Source organism: Canis lupus, chromosome 30 (assembly GCF_003254725.2).
Source record: "Canis lupus dingo isolate Sandy chromosome 30, ASM325472v2, whole genome shotgun sequence".
In the NCBI taxonomy this organism is placed as follows: domain Eukaryota; kingdom Metazoa; phylum Chordata; class Mammalia; order Carnivora; family Canidae; genus Canis; species Canis lupus.
The window spans coordinates 16,696,249-16,712,784 of NC_064272.1; the positions used below are offsets into that span (position 1 = coordinate 16,696,249).

Sequence of the window (16,536 nt, forward strand, 5' to 3'; positions counted from 1 at the left end):
TTGTATAAATTTTTCTTTAAAATTTCCTAAACTATTGCATAGACAGTAATCTCTCTTAACACTGGCCATAGCAGTATTTTTTTCTAGCTATCTCTCCTGAGGCAAGGGAAATAAAAGCAAAAATAAACTATTGGGATTACATCAAAAAGTTTCTGATAGTAAAGGAAACAATCAACAAAACTAAAAGGCAATCTATGGAATGGGAGAATATATTTGCAAATGACATATCTGATAAAGGGTTAGTATCCAAAATATATAAAGAACTGATATAATTTAATACCTCCTAAACAAATAATCCAATAAAAATGGGCAGAACACATGAACAGACATTTCTCCAAAGACACAGAGATGGCCAACAGACACATGAAAAGATGCTCGACACCACTTATCATGAGGGAAATGCAAATCAAAACTACAATGAGATTATCACCTCACATCTGTCAGCAAGGCCAAAATCAAAAACATTTAAGAAACAACAAATGTCAGCAAGGATGTGGGAAAAAAAAGAATTATTTTGCACTGCTGGTGGGAAGGCAAACTTCCACTGTGGAAGACAGTATGAAGGCTCCCCAGAAAGTTAAAAACAGAACTATCTTATGATGTAGTAATTGCACTACTGGGTATTTAGCCAAAAATACAAAAACATTAATTTAAAGGAATACATGCACTTCTATGTTTATTCCAGCATTATTTATAATACCCAAATGATGGAAGCTTCCCAGTGTCCAGTGATAGATGAATGGATAAAGAACATATGGTATATATACACTGGAATATTATTCAGCCATAAAAAGAATAAAACCTTGCCATTTGCAACAACATGGACAGAACTGGAGAATACTAAATGAAATAAGTTAGAGAAAGACATATATCATACGATTGCTCATATGTGGAATTTAAGAAACAAAACAAACAAGCAAAGAGATAAACCAAGACTCTTTTAAAGAACAAACTGTGGATCTGGGAAGAGGGAAGGTGGGCGAGAGGATGGGATAAATAGAAGGTGGGGATTAAAGACTACATTTATCATGATGAAAAACATAAAATTATAAAGATAATTTTATATTTATCATGATGAAAAACATAAAATTATAAAGATAATTTTATAGATCTATATATCTAAATACATAAATAAGTAAAAATAAACCCCTAACTATTCAGACAACAGGAAGAAACTCTACAAAGAATAATTGCCACCACGTACTAATGTTAGTTTTCTAAGGTAAAATTTTTTTGAACAGTAAATATAACCTCAAATAACATATCACCATCTTTTAGCTCTTTTTAAATAAATACACATATTAAAATATGCATTTGTTTAATTGAAATGTACAAACCGGTAGTAAAGCTGCTTTGGAATCTACTTCCTGAGTTTCTTCTGTAGATGGCCTTCTACTGCTATTTTCTACTTAAAGAAAATTTTAAAACGTAAGTTATACAATTGAAAGTTTTTTGATATCAACTAACAAAACACAAATTGTTTTTACATACAGTGTAACCTTCATAAGATAATTTATCCCCTCCTCAACACTGCTGAAGATTGAGCTACATGCCCACAGATCTCTTGACAGGGTATCAAAATTATTCAATTTACTTTTCTAAAAAGGCACTAAGAAATAAAAGACTATAACGGAAAAAATCTTACTCTTCCTATTTCCAAATTTCTTATGTATCCTACCATTTATTTTTTGTGTGTGTACACCTATCATTTTTTAAAACCATAAATAAATAGGATAATAATACATAGGATAATAATACATTATTGTTGGTTTTTTAACTTTAAGCTTGGCGATCTTTCCATAATCAATACACAGAGAACTTTCTCTATTTTGATGTTACATTGAACTTCATACTATGGGTGTACAATAATTGTACAGAATAATAACCAAACTCGTACTGATGGACATTTGGTAGGATTTCAATCTCTTGCCATTACAACATTGTAATTCATGATCTTAAACATACATCATTTTATAGTAATAGAAAAAAAGTTAATCTCTCCTCCCATTATTTAAGATGCCATATCTTTATCATATCTTGTTTTTCTTTATCCTAAACTTAAGAATTAAGCCTATTTTAAAAAGTCAGGATGTTAAATTCTAAAGTAACTTAGAATTTACAACTTTATGACATAGTGAAGAAAAATCTCAGAATGAATAGTGATGGGGAATCTTAGAACAAAATTTGTATTCTGAGTGTAGAGGGCAAAAAAGACAAGATTGAAATACATTAGAAGAGTCTGGACAAAATTTTTTCAAGATAATGAAACTGATAAAATGCATTATGTATCTGAGTATCTTGAAGAAATGTAGTCAATAGCAGAGAATCTAGTGCTGATCTAACCAAAATTACAATATAATTATATTGGTGGAAAAGAGTAAACGTGTGTGTATGTGCACGTGCGCGTGTATTTGGGAACCGGGGGAGGGGAAGAGTTCAATTCTTGCCTTCTTTAAGGGGAGGTCAAAAGTTATGGTCTAAAGCTGAAATATGAGGATGCAAAATTAAGAAGCAGAAAATTAACTGCAGAAAGAACATCCATGTTACTGAAAATGAATTTTATTTCTTCCCTGCTAACCCTTCCACCATTCTTTTTCTTACTTTATTTCTCCAGCAAGAATGTTAAATAGAAATAGTAACAGCCAGAATCCCTGCCTTGGATCCCCATGTGGTTTTCAATTGATCATTATGAAATATAGTATCTGTGGTAACTTTTTGTCAATATCCCTTATTCAGATTAAGGAAACTCCATTCTAACTTTGCTAGGAGTTTTAATCATGAATGGATGCAGAATGTCATCAAATGCCTTTTCTACAGCTACTGAGATGATCAAATGATTTTTCTCCTCTGTTACTATCGTACATCAATTATACATACATACATATATATAATTTTTTTTTTCTTTAAGTAAGCTCTACACTCAACATGGGCCTTGGACTCACAACCCCAAGATCAAGAGTTGCATGCTGTATTGACTTAGCCAGCCAGGTGCCCCTCATCAATTATATTTTTGATGTTAGTGTTAAACCAACTTGCACTCCTGGAAAACTTCCAACTTGATAATGCTGTATACCAGAAGAGAATGAAAGGGGAAATGATGGTCAGCTGGACATAGTAGTGATGTTTTTCTTAAGGAACGCTATAAACGTTAAATGCACATTAGTGAAAAGCTGAATAATAAATTTAAATTTATATGCATATATAACTTTTGACTCATAAAAAAAGTGTGATATGGAAACATCCCCAGGCCATTTAATTCTCTAGTGAAAAATTAAAGGTGTAGATGTATGGTATATTTCTTTCTGTGTAAAAATGAGAGGAAGAAGACTACTGTCTTATAGGATCTGTGTGAAACTCAAGAGAATAAATAAAAATAAGTGGTTACATGTTAGGTTGGAATGAGACAGACTTATTTTCAAAGTACTTGTGTGTGTTTGTATTTTAATTCTGAGCCAAATAAAAGTATTAGCTTTTTTTTTTAAGATTTTATTATTTATTAGAGACACAGAAAGAGAGAGAGAGACACACACACACACAGGCAGAGGGAGAAGCAGGCTCCATGCAGGTAGCCCAACGTGGGACTCGATCCCAGGTCTCCAGGATCATGCCCAGGGCCGAAGGCAGCACTAAACTGCTGAGCCACCCAGGGCTGCCCGTATTAGCTATTTTTAAAAGTTAAATTAGAAAAATAGGTTAAAACACTACAGATTCATCTGTGTAAGTTAAAACCCGCAGATTCATAAAGATCATCTAGGTACTAAACAATTTGTAAAAAATATGAGAATATTGGGATTATGTGTATTATTCAAACTTAAAGGAACAATGAATGACCTGAATCGTCATTTTCTGACTCTTGAAACATTTGCTGCTCAGGTGTGTGACATACATAAAATATACGGAAAGCTTAAATGAGCATGTTTGGTAACATGATTCACAAGTCAGAAACTTACCTTGTTCTAAATGAAGAGGAATAGAAGTTTTATGACATTCAGTAAATCCAGCATGAGAACTCACATGTTTCAAAGCATTTTCAGAAGGAACATCATTCTGTATATTGCACAAATACACAATTTAAAAAGAATTAAACTGAATTTCAAATGATTATACTAAGTAGTATAAGCGTCTCTGTATCTATTCAGCTCAATATGCTTTAATCTACCTGGACACCAAATATGTTACAGGTTAATTTTCTTCAATGACAATCTCAAAAAACTACATCAAAATATACTATTTATTGTTCATAAACCCATCTGAATGGATCCTTTTCAATAGTAATACAATTTCATAAAAAACTGAGGGAACTATGAAAAACTGTAGGGAAAATAATAAAACGTTTACCTGTTTACCTAAAAAACAAAATGCTATTTTACACTGACAGATTATAAGAGTTTGGAAGATAAAGGAGTAGAGAGGAGAGGTTTTTAGGGGGAAGAAGGGGTTTCTGGATAGCTTTCTTATTAATTATATGAGCTGTTTACATAATAAAGATTTGATCATTATTTGTCACATTTCAATTTTTCACAAATTTGTTTTTACTTATCTATGATTTCCATTTTTTGGTACTTAAATCTCTTCACATCCTTCAATACTGTTTATTCCTTATACATTTAAAAAGTCCTCCTGGTCTTACTGACTTAATATTTCTATTTTCTGAAATGATTTGAATTTTTACATTTAAAGCTGGAATTCAGGGGCACCTGGGTGGCCCAGTGTGAGCACCTGCCTTTGGCTCAGGTTGTGATTCCAGGGTCCTGGAATCAGGTCCTGCATCAGGTTACCTGCAGGAAGCCTACTTCTCCCTCTGCCTATGTCTTTGCCTCTCTGTCTCTCATAAATAAAATCTTTAAAAATAAATAAATAAAAGCTTTAATTCATCAGAGTTTATGAAGTGATACAAGAACATAAACAGACTTTTCCAAATTTCTACTCATCCATTTGTACTTACTGACAAAGCATTTCCCTTCTCATCAATTTCTAATCTAACCCTCCCTATTAAATTCTTATATGCAGGAGCGTTATTTTGGAGTCACCAAAATGTTCACTGTTTCAACTGTTCTACCTGTACAATATTTTATAGTCTAATTCTCCCTTAACTTTCTCATTTTTACCTACCCATTTTCCCAGATGAACAAACTGCATTAAATTAATGTGGGGACAACCCAATCCATTCAGAGTTTTCTCTCTTCAAGTTATAAACAGGTTACACACTATTATGCAACTCTAAGATATTCCCAAACTTCTACCACCTCTCAGAAACAGTGAGTTTTAAAATAGTATTCCTGCAATAAAGTATTACTTTTATTAAGTAAATTCAACTTACATCAAGAAAGTTAAGCTTTTCTACCTTTGATGCTCTGTACTCTTCATATACAGCTGATTATATAACCAAGTGAGAGTGCTAACCTTTTATGTGGTCACAATGCGACTCCAATTTCCTTTCTGATTTTAGTTGTTTCTTTTGGAACCAGTTTTAGCTATTTCTTATTTGCTTTATTTAAGTGCTTTCTTTGATATGACACATGAGTTTCATAGAATCATCTATAACAGAAATTCTAGTGCAGGATTGATGGTGGGCTTCCAGATATTTGTAAAATTCCATATAGATAAAATTTTGTATATGTGCATTTTTATGGGAAGAGGGTCTATGGTTTTCATTTGATTTTCAAAGAGGTCTATAACCCACATTCAAGAACTCAAAGTCTCAGACTCTAACCTAGAGCTCATTATTCTATTAATATAGTTTGAGTTCTTTTTCTCTAAGTAATTTACTCAAAATTGTTTAATTCAAAACACGGCCACCACTTTTCTGCCACTTTTCACAGAAACTTGTAATTTCTTCTTCTTTTTACTAGAAAGTTACCTGCCCACTTAAAAATTTTAGCATACTCTGGGTTTTTACTTCATTTAATAGGTTCATTATTAAAAAGTGAAATCTGGGATCCCTGGGTGGCGCAGCGGTTTGGCGCCTGCCTTTGGCCCAGGGCGCGATCCTGGAGACCCGGGATCGAATCCCACGTCGGGCTCCCGGTGCATGGAGCCTGCTTCTCCCTCTGCCTGTGTCTCTGCCTCTCTCTCTCTGTGACTATCATAAATAAATAAAAATTTAAAAAAAAAAAATCAATTTTAAAAAGTGAAATCTGTGGGGGAAACCTTAATGCCACAAGAACGTACTGATACAGTTCTTTCAACTGCCACTGTGACATTTTAATGCCATAGAGGCATTTTAAAAGTTCAATGAAATACATATTAGAGGGGATCCCTGGGTGGCTCAGCAGTTTAATGCCTGCCGTCAGCCCAGGGCATGATCCTGGAGTTCCGGGATCGAGAACATCGATCCCACATCAGGCTCCCTGCATGGAGCCTGCTTCTCCCTCTGCCTGTGTCTCTGCCTCTCTCTGTGTCTTTCATGAATAAATAAATAAAAACTTAAAAAAAAAAAAAAAGAAATACATATTAGAGAATGACAGCCTAAGTCAGGGTAGTTGTTAGTACTGAGAGAACCTGAGATACTACAAAAATGTTTAGGAAGCAAAACAAGTTAGATTGGCTGTTGAATGATGAGAGAAGTAGGACTGCAGTTATGCCTTGATAAAACTAGAATGCTGATGTTATTAACAGAGACAGGAAATACTGAAGGAATATGTCTGCTGAGCATGAGGAAGATGGTGAACTTGAGGTTTTGACTGCTGAGTCTGACAACTCTAAATATTTCCAACTAGTTAGCAGTTCCAATCTTTTACTGTGATAACATGCCAATCCTCTAGTCAGAATCACTCCAAAGATTTACTTTCCCCATATCCATATTCCCAGACTTTAGTTTTCCTGGCTAAAAACTAAATGCTGGGGATCCCTCGATGGCTCAGCAGTTTGACGCCTGCTTTCAGCCCAGGGCGTGGTCCTGGAGTCCCGGGATTGAGTCCCCAATCAGGCTCCATGCGTGGAGCCTGCTTATCCCTCTGCCTGTGTCTTCTGTCTGTCTCTCTCTCTGTGTCTCTCATAAATAAAATCTTTAAAAAAAAACCAATAAATTAAAAATAAAAAATAAAAATAAAAACCAAATGCTGATATGGTTGGTAAAAAATTCATGCTATCTCAAGTCTTATTTCAGCTGAGAAATCGTATTCTTGGTTTTCTCCTGACTCCTTAATAATTTCACACAATGGTTACCCTACACCCTCTCTTTCTGATGTACTCCATTAAAGTTTCCACCAGCCTTACTGGAAAAACATGCCATAAGAGTTATCAACAAACTCCTCAGATTACTTTATTATCTCCTTTAATTTTTAAAAAACTTTGCGTTAATTTATATACAATGAAACACACAGATTCTTAAATGGTAAGTTAGAGAAGAGTTTTAGCATTCTTTCTTTCTAACTCAAAATATCTGTTACAATTTTTTATTATCTGCCCATCAGAAAAAAGTTATACTTTTTAATCCTTAAGATTATCATCTGAATGCTCAATTTCTCTCCATCTATGTTTTCTTGTTTTTAAAATTTTAATTCCCAATCAGTTCTTCCTCCAAGATAAAACAAGAGATTGAATTTAAAAATAAAAATACTGGTTTCCCTACTGGTTCCTTTCCCTCATATTAAGATTCTATCATTATAGGTATTTATGAAAGCAACAGTTAAATACTTTTCACTCACTGTTCTATACATTTAAAAAAGTTAATTAGCAAACATTTATTGAATATCTTACACCTGAACATTATACTGTAGTTACTGGCATATTCAGCTTTTTACTGCTTGGCTACAGGTTCCTTGACAGACAGGGTTATGATCTAATAAATTCTGGGGCAGGAAAGAGTTGAATTCAGTATTTGGTCAAGGGCAAATGTATAGGAGCAAGCATTTTTTTTTTTAAGAGAATTGTTAAATAGGTATTTTTAATTTTTATTAATTAAAAAAGTGCAAGCTATTTGTAGAACAATTTTCATATTCAATCGTTTCTTCATTTTAAATGGTATGTAGCTTTAAATATTTGGGACCATCATGTTGATGATGATCTCTGCTAAAACTGCATTTTTTATTGAAATATTTAATGTTCTTTTGAACTAAACACACAAATAGCAAAATAAGGTTGAACTGTGCTGTTATAAGGATTTACTTACAGATAATATTTCTTTTATCTTGTTTGATGTTTCTTTAAACTTCTGCAAATAATCCACGCTATCTCTGTGTCCTTAAAGAGAAAAAAAAAGATTACAACAAAAAATATTTATTTTTTCTTATCAAAAAATAATGTCCTTGCCGAAAGTCTACATAAAAGTGATTTTATGTTATTTTTAAAAGTAGTTTTGATGGCTCTGAAGTTTCTGGTAGATTTTCTGATATATAGTAAAAATATCTGTCAAGATGCTAGAGATGAGTAGTTGAGTTTATAGTAAGAGCAAAAGCCAAAGGCCTCCTAAAATAAATCCAACATATGATATTAATTGCTTGAAATGTAAAAAGAAAAAAGGGCAGCACTGCTTTTACTATTAATAAAATATAAAATTACATATATAATAATATGTGATCTTTATTATACATATATATTCACATACTATATATACAAATTATATGTAGAGATAAATAGGTATCTATACATATCCATCCCAGTGGCAATATACTAATAGACTAAAATGTACTTTAAAAAAATAAATTGGGATAGATTTTATGCAGGAAAAGTTGTCTCTAAATCCATACTGAACTGTACACAGCCTAGCAGAGATCAGTATGCTCAGTTATTTAGATAAGTTACAGGGTTGGCCTCAATGTGGAGATTACATGGACATGCCATATTCTCTGACTAATCTCCATACAGGTTTCGTGACTAGGTAAATTTCTAAGCTGGGAAGGCTCAAACAAGTGTTAAGACAAGGTTAGGAAGTCACCTGATGGAAAAATTCAAACCTGAAGAGACAGAGGGCCTCTTTCATGCCTCAGAACACTCTGATCAGGCCAAAAACAACTCAAGTTTTTTCTAAGAACTCTTTGTTAAATACTTTAATCTTTACTAATCTAACAGAAGACTGTTAGAACACTATATTCTCCCAAATAGTAGCAACCTAGCTAGCTCTATAAAGTGTTCTCTCTTCACCTTTCCCTTCTGTATGGCATATTATCAACATTAAAATATCTTAGGTCTCCCCCATCATTAAAAACAAAAGAAATAAAAAACCTTAGATACAAACCACAGTATTAGTTATTTCTTCTTTTCACCATCATAGTAAGCTTTATAGTTGCTACCCAAGTCCTGCTTTTTACACTCCCTCCTCCCATTCACATTTTATTTCAATATAATCTGGCTTCTCCTTCAACCACTTCACTGAGACAGATTCCACCAAGGCCACTAATCTGTACTCACTGCCAAAACAAATACATTTTCAGTCCTTATTGTGCTTTAGCTATCTGAAGTGTAAGAATGAATTATTCTTTTCTGAAATGCTCTCTTCTTTGGGCATATTAATAGTGGTTTGACCATAAATCCTCACTTTCCAAGTAGAGTCCTGGCTTTCTCTAGTGTCCTAATGTAATTATTAGCATACCCTTTTCACTATCAAAAGTGTACTGGCTGAGATGAAAAATTATGTGGTCACCCAACTTATAAAACACAGCTCTTTTCTAGTTATTTCTATGTAGCCTTTCCTATACTTTTCTATTATTTCCCAAGTATCTAACATTCATGAATCACTCAGGTTCTTTCAACAAGTGAACCGAACTCAACAGAAGATTCTCAAAATCAAAAGAAAAAGCCCAGTAAGTTTTATATACAAATGTTATTAAATTCCCCAAAGAGGTATATACCAATGGAACTATTCAACCTATTTTCCCCACTTGATTCCTTTTAAAAATTTTAGAACCGGGATCCCTGGGTGGCGCAGCGGTTTGGCGCCTGCCTTTGGCCCAGGGTGCGATCCTGGTAGACCCGGGATCGAATCCCACATCGGGCTCCCGGTGCAAGGAGCCTGCTTCTCCCTCTGCCTGTGTCTCTGCGCTCTCTCTCTCTCTGTGACTATCATTTAAAAAAAAAAAAAAAAATTTTTTTTTAGAACCATAATCTATGAAATGTAGTCCACTTACCATACAAGTGCACGGTTTTACTAATTAGTTATTTATTTCTAAGGTGATAATTTTAAGTAAAAATATTGATATAGAAATATTAATTTGCCAAACTTACCAACAAATGCTCCAAATTCTACATTATCTCCTTCTGCAGCTTTACAGCAAACAACTTCTTGATCTTTGGTAACAGTTTCTAAGTGGCTTTTACAACTTGGCTGGGAAGGTGTACTAACAAAAAATTTGGTTGGTGGGGATGACAGATGTGGTATGCTATTAGATGAACTGCCTAATTTTTGATTTTTACTGAACATTTTTAACATCTCGACCCCATGTAGTCTCTGTCGCAGTTCTGGAGGAGATATAGCACTTGGGAATAAGGCACCACAAGAGGAACCAGCCTCTGGGAAATTGAATTCTTTTCTCTGGGGTATTACAGGTAAATCCTGACCAAATATGTTACACTGAGGATCTTTTTCATCTTTCATAAAAATATTACAAAGAAAAGGATTAGTACTTTCAAGACCACCTTGAGGAACTGAGGAGCTAAGTGTATTTACTACACTGTGCTTTTTCCATACAGAAGGTCTTACAGGACCATCGTCAATAAGGTTTTGAGCCAAATGTTTGGAAATGCTCAATTCTCGTGTGATTTCATTGTGAACTTTGCTAGCTTCAGAAGCTTTCTGGGCAGTGAGCGTTTTTAATGTATCTACAGTCAGGGCTGAAAGATCTTGCAAATGGCCAATTTGAGAATCTAATGACTGTAATGATCTTTTTATATAGTTGACACGATCTCCAACTTCTTTAATTTGAATGCACATCTGCTCCACCCTGTAGGGGAAACAGAGTTTTTATAAATGTTAAAAATTAAAGTTTTAGAGATTCTTTTTATACTCTCAATAAATTACAATGGTAAAAAATTTTTACATGCCCTCAAACAAGCTAACATAGAAAATAAGATGATTATTTACTTATAAAAGGCACATCTAATGTTTAAGAAGGATCCAGTGCTGGGGGACACCTGGGTGGCTCAGTGGTTGAGCATCTGCCTTTGGCTTGAGTTGTGATCCCAGGGTCCTGGGATCGAGCCCCACATCAAGCTCCCCACAGGAAGTCTACTTCTCCTTTGCCTATGTCTCTGCCTCTCTCTCTCTCTCTCTCTCTCTGTGTCTCTCATGAATAAACAAAATCTTTAAAAAAGAGGGAGAGGGGGAGTTCCTTGTGCTGATTCTATTATAATAAAATGCAAAATTTCAAAAAACATTTTTGTTATTACAATTTCCCCACATCAAAGTAACACACACGGATGTGTATAAAGCTACATATACATAGAAATATCATTACCATTATTATAACTATACCATCTGCTTCCAGAAGGTAGCAAAGCCAATAGAAAAAGTAAAAAAAATGCTTTGAAACAATATAGTTTCACTTTTCTCCACTGACTAGGAAAGACAGTAAATCTCCTGTCCTCTGTAACAAGTGTCAAAAAAATAAGAAACTGACTTACTTACACTAAATATTAAAAATTAGAACTGAACTGTCTTCCAATATATAAAATTACTAAGCTTATTTGACAAACATAAATTGAACAGTGACCATGTATAAGACATAACAGAAATCCATGTGACATATAATCAATTATAATTAAAGAGGCTTCTGAACCTCTCAAAAGTGACACGAATTCTCTCTTCACTCCCAGAATGGAATTTATCATCTTTTTCATTAAAATACATCTCAACACATTGTTCTTCAAAGTCATGTAGTTTCTTTTGATCTTCTTCTGTTAAAAAAAGTTCTAAGGAGGGAAAAGAAAAAAAAAATCAATGAAGACTATCAAGATATCAAATTGTACACCTCATGAGTCATGAATTATTTAGGGCTCATAAGACCATATCTATCATCTGTAATTTCTTTCTCTTTTTACTGTAGTGTTTCTAAAGCATTGAGCAAGTACTTCCATTTTTTTCTTCAGCAAGAGGAGTACCTCCTCCTCTTCTAATTTCCTTTCCCTATAAAACACTCTTCCCCTACCATCTCTCTTTGCACCTCTCCCTCATTTACCCAGATAGAGAAATTTAAGAACCAATTTGGTAGAACAGTAAGCCACTATAAAATTTTAAGCACGGTTTGATATGATGATTAGTCTCATGTAGTAAATATAGAATAAACTAGTGTTATTGTTTACAAAGCAGCAAAAATCATTTGTAGAACAGCAAATGTTGTTTTACATTACCATTTTAACAAAAACAAACTGACATGCCACATTCAAAGAGAAGTTTAATACTGAATTCACTTTTACAGATATATTATACTTAAAATTCCTTTATGTTCAGACAAATTCAACAAAAACTTTTTATAATATTGGCCAATTAAGTCTTCTGAATAAAATTAATACTTAACCTTCAGCATAATATTGGTAAGTGGTAAAATAAAAACATTTCCTGTAATATATTTTACTTACTTGGTCCATCTGAAGTCTTATCTTTTTTTCTTCTTTTACATATGCAGCAAAACAGAGAAACTATATGGCTGAGAATGATAAGTGGTGGAGGCAGAACTGGTTTCTCATGATAAGCCATAATAAAATGATAACGTTGGTACTTCCATACAATATTGGAAATTGCCTTCACTTGTAAATACACATTGCTTGAATAATAAAGAATAAAAATAAACATAGCTAATTATACAATACAGTTTTAAATACTAAAAACTACTGTAATTCTATTCTAAACAAATATTCAAAAGAGTACTCTACCATACACAAAACTAAAAGGCAAATGAGGAATTGGAAAAAATACAGCAAGAAGTATAAGCTACTAGTTTGATATTGCTGGGAGTCTTAATTACAGACTCCAGAAAAATGAGCAGAAAATATCATCTTATTAGGATTCTAAAGTTATATATAAATGACAAAACTATTAAGAAATATTCAATCTTAGTAGCAACAAAATAAATGCATATAAAAACGATACTTTTATGTACTATCAAATAGCAATCATTAAAGATAATAATACCTAGTCTTGACAGAGATTTGGGGATGCAGGCCTACTTTAACTTAAATGCATAGAGTCCTAAAAATGCACATACTTCACAGTTCCACTTTTAGGAAAATATTCTAAGGACATATGTTAGGACTGATAAAAAATTTAACCATAATATAGTTTTTGGGAACAAAAAATTATAAACAATCTAACTGAAGAATGTAACATATGGTTGAAAAAGTAGGGTCTATATCATGGAATACCAGGTAGGCATTAAAACTAAACTGGAAAGGGAAGCCTGGGAAGCTCAAGCATTAAAACTAAACTGGAAAGGGAAGCCTGGGAAGCTCAGTGGTTGAGCGCCTGCCTTGCACTGAGGGCATGATCCCAGAGTTCCAGGGTCAAGTCCCACTTCGGGCTCCATGCAGGAAGCGTGCTTCTCTTTCTGCATCTCTCATGAATAATAAAATCTTTAAAAAATAAATGAAAAAATAAACTGGAGAAAAAATAAAATAAAAATAAACCGGAGAGGGATATTTATTAATGTGGATAATATTCATATTTTGCTTAGTTAAAAATAGTATATAAAATATAAGAACATTATTTTTCAAAAGAAAAAATTCATAAATATTCATAAAAAATAAAAAGATGTACACCAAAATATTAATGAAATTATTGAATTTTCTATTTGCCTGTTTTATATACTGAATGTATTCCTTTGTAACCCAGTAAAATTCCCAAATTAAGGTTAAATTTATAAAAGATCCTGCATGTTAAAAGGTAAGTCTAAAATTTAAAGTCTCATTTGATTTGAAAAAGTATGCCTTATTTGTAATTTTCAAAGATAATTTTAGTAGTTTAAGCCTCAGTACAATCTTTAGATCTGAAATTTTGTGTATTTCCTTCAAACTGAGAATTATATATTAAATGATCTCATTACAATAAGCAGCTGAATAAAATTCTTACTTGAAAAAAGCAATAAGAAGATTGACCATAATGATATACTGTACAAAGAGGTAGACTGCTTGAAGAAATGGAGTCAACCATGTCCCAGGACCACAGATTTGAGAGATAGTGGAATCATTTGCACACACTTTGGAAAGAAGAAAAAAATTCAGATATAGTAATCACACCAGTAACTATTTTTTAAATTAAAATTTTAGTTAACATACAATGCAATTTGGTTTCTACACCAGTAACTATTTTTAATTAGTATTGTTTGTTTGAAGGAAGTTTCAATTATGCACAAATCTGTTTCAGACTCTATTAAAAGCTTCTAGGCAAGCACTTGCAACACAAACTTAAAAACACTCCAACAGAGAATAATTTTGTGAGGGATATGGGTATCTGTTCTACCATTCCATTCCAGATGAGGAGGTATATAGTTCTGCGTTATTTCTGCATTTCAAGGCAGGGTTTAGCTTGAGGAACATTAAGTAGAATAAAATTCCCAGATTCAGCCACACTGTAACATTTCTGTAAGAAAAATAACTGTACTATAAAAGGGTATGGTAAACTCACAGTAAATTTACAAACAAAGATTACTGAGTTTATCTTATTATGTCACAAGAGGGCTGCAAGAGTGGTTAAAGTGCCTCCCAAGAATAAAATGATGAGGTCTGAATTTCTTGCTTTTCATTAACCTCACTGGGAATGTTTCTGAAGCCAAAACACAGTTGAGGAGAAAAAAAAAAAAAAAAAAAAAACAAGGAAAAAAGGAGCTATAGTACCCACCAGAATATTAAAGAATTAAGCAAACCAATTTCAGTGGGGTAAAGATTAGAATTGAATAATCATGAATTAGCGACATCTTATATAAATGTTTACAATACAATTAACATTTCTTTAGTGATCATTTAAAAACAGATGCACCATTAAAACACTCAAAGGCTTTGTCAAAATCATTTCAAATCTATGATTTCACAGGCAAAGGAATACACAAGATTGGTTCAATCTTAAAAAATTTAATGCATCTATTTTAATTCTATTCAGATCTGTTTGATGTAGCAAATACCCAAGGAAGAAAATGACGGAGACCAAGAAGCTATACCCAATGCTCTATAACGACTAAACTAGATCCACATCAGAAAAAGCAGAAAATGAAAACCTGAAAATGGCACTGAAAGAAAAGCATTGGAACAGAAAGAAAGTTTAACCACGCTGGTAAAACCTCACTGTTTTATTTTTTTTTTTTGAGATTTTTTATTTATTTATGATAGTCACAGAGAGAGAGAGAGAGAGAGAGAAAGAGAGAGAGAGAGGCAGACACACAGGCAGAGGGAGAAGCAGGCTCCATGCACTGGGAGCCCGATGTGGGATTCGATCCCGGGTCTCCAGGATCGCGCCCTGGGCCAAAGGCAGGCGCCAAACCGCTGCGCCACCCAGGGATCCCTCACTGTTTTAAACAACATCTGATAACAACTGATAACCACTATGCAGCCATTGCCTGACCTCATCACCTATAAATAGGTGGGTAGGGAGCAACATAGGTATGGGCTGAAAGAGGAGTAAAGACAGGAGAGAAAGTGGAAGAGAGATTAAGAGCGAACTAACCAAATAAAGATTCTAAAATGCAAATGTGGACATCAGTAGAACATCTCTGAAAGCTGGCAGCATCACTTATGTTCACAATTTATCTAGCCTCATTAGCTAAACAATTATTTAAAAAATTATGCAGAAAATTTGTTCACAGTTGATTGTGTTAATTCAAGAGTTTACCATTGAATCTACCATGATCCTCTAATCACTGTTAATTCTATTACCCCCTTGCCCCAACTGTTTTCAGAGATAAGCAGGCTGAAGTCAATTTGAGCTAATGAGATTTAAGGAACAGGTTCAATAAGGGGCTTTTCGGAAAGTAACTTCTCACCCATAAGAACCACGGAAACCACTCTTTCCTCCCACTGCTAGTGACAGTCTTCTAATCCTAAGGGAAACCTGTATCAATCAGACACTGTGATTACAGAGCAGTGGAATGAAAAAGAACAGGTGTCCTTAGCTATGAATTAACAAACTTCAAATACCACTCTACCTCTGAACTTTGTGTTACATGAGCTAATAAATACCTTATTGTGTAAGCCAGGTTAGGCCAGATTTCCATTTGTGGCTGAAAAAACTCTAAAATCCTTTTTCAACTGATTTTTATAGTTGTTTTCTAGGCTTACCTGCTGTATTTTGGGAGGGCTTGGTAATGGTTTGACTTGTGAGAATATGTAATATTACTGTAATGCAATTCTGACTTTAAAACATAAAATAACCAAAAAACGAATTTGTAAACATAAATCCTTACCGTCAATTTCATATGCGTAAACTTCACCAAAAATCATCCAGTATGGATGAAAAACTATATCTTTAGCAAGAGTCCAAGATGGTGCTTCACGAGGATAAAGTATTGCCTTTCTGGGAACACCAAAACTAAGTAATACAAGAGCCATAATCACTACAATGTAGAACATATTGGCTACCTGTTAAAAAATGAACACTGTTAAAATACATGGGAATTT

The 16,536-nt window shown here is 33.6% G+C and overlaps 1 protein-coding gene across 3 annotated transcripts in view; it reads right to left on the reverse strand.

Annotated features, from left to right (window-relative positions):
• Nucleotides 1–16,536, reverse strand: part of TRPM7 (transient receptor potential cation channel subfamily M member 7) — a 114,362-nt gene that overhangs the window by 22,152 nt on the left and 75,674 nt on the right. For 2 of the 3 annotated variants that reach the window (XM_025472808.3, XM_035708777.2), the window contains exons 22-29: nt 16,323–16,497; nt 14,000–14,126; nt 12,514–12,698; nt 11,715–11,847; nt 10,165–10,880; nt 8,114–8,184; nt 3,951–4,047; nt 1,338–1,408 (exon numbers count right to left, since the gene is read on the reverse strand). In XM_025472808.3, coding sequence (XP_025328593.1) covers nt 1,338–1,408; nt 3,951–4,047; nt 8,114–8,184; nt 10,165–10,880; nt 11,715–11,847; nt 12,514–12,698; nt 14,000–14,126; nt 16,323–16,497 — 1,575 coding nt within the window. The remainder of the gene's footprint in view (nt 1–1,337; nt 1,409–3,950; nt 4,048–8,113; nt 8,185–10,164; nt 10,881–11,714; nt 11,848–12,513; nt 12,699–13,999; nt 14,127–16,322; nt 16,498–16,536) is intronic. The other variant, XM_025472809.3, reaches the window with a different exon arrangement.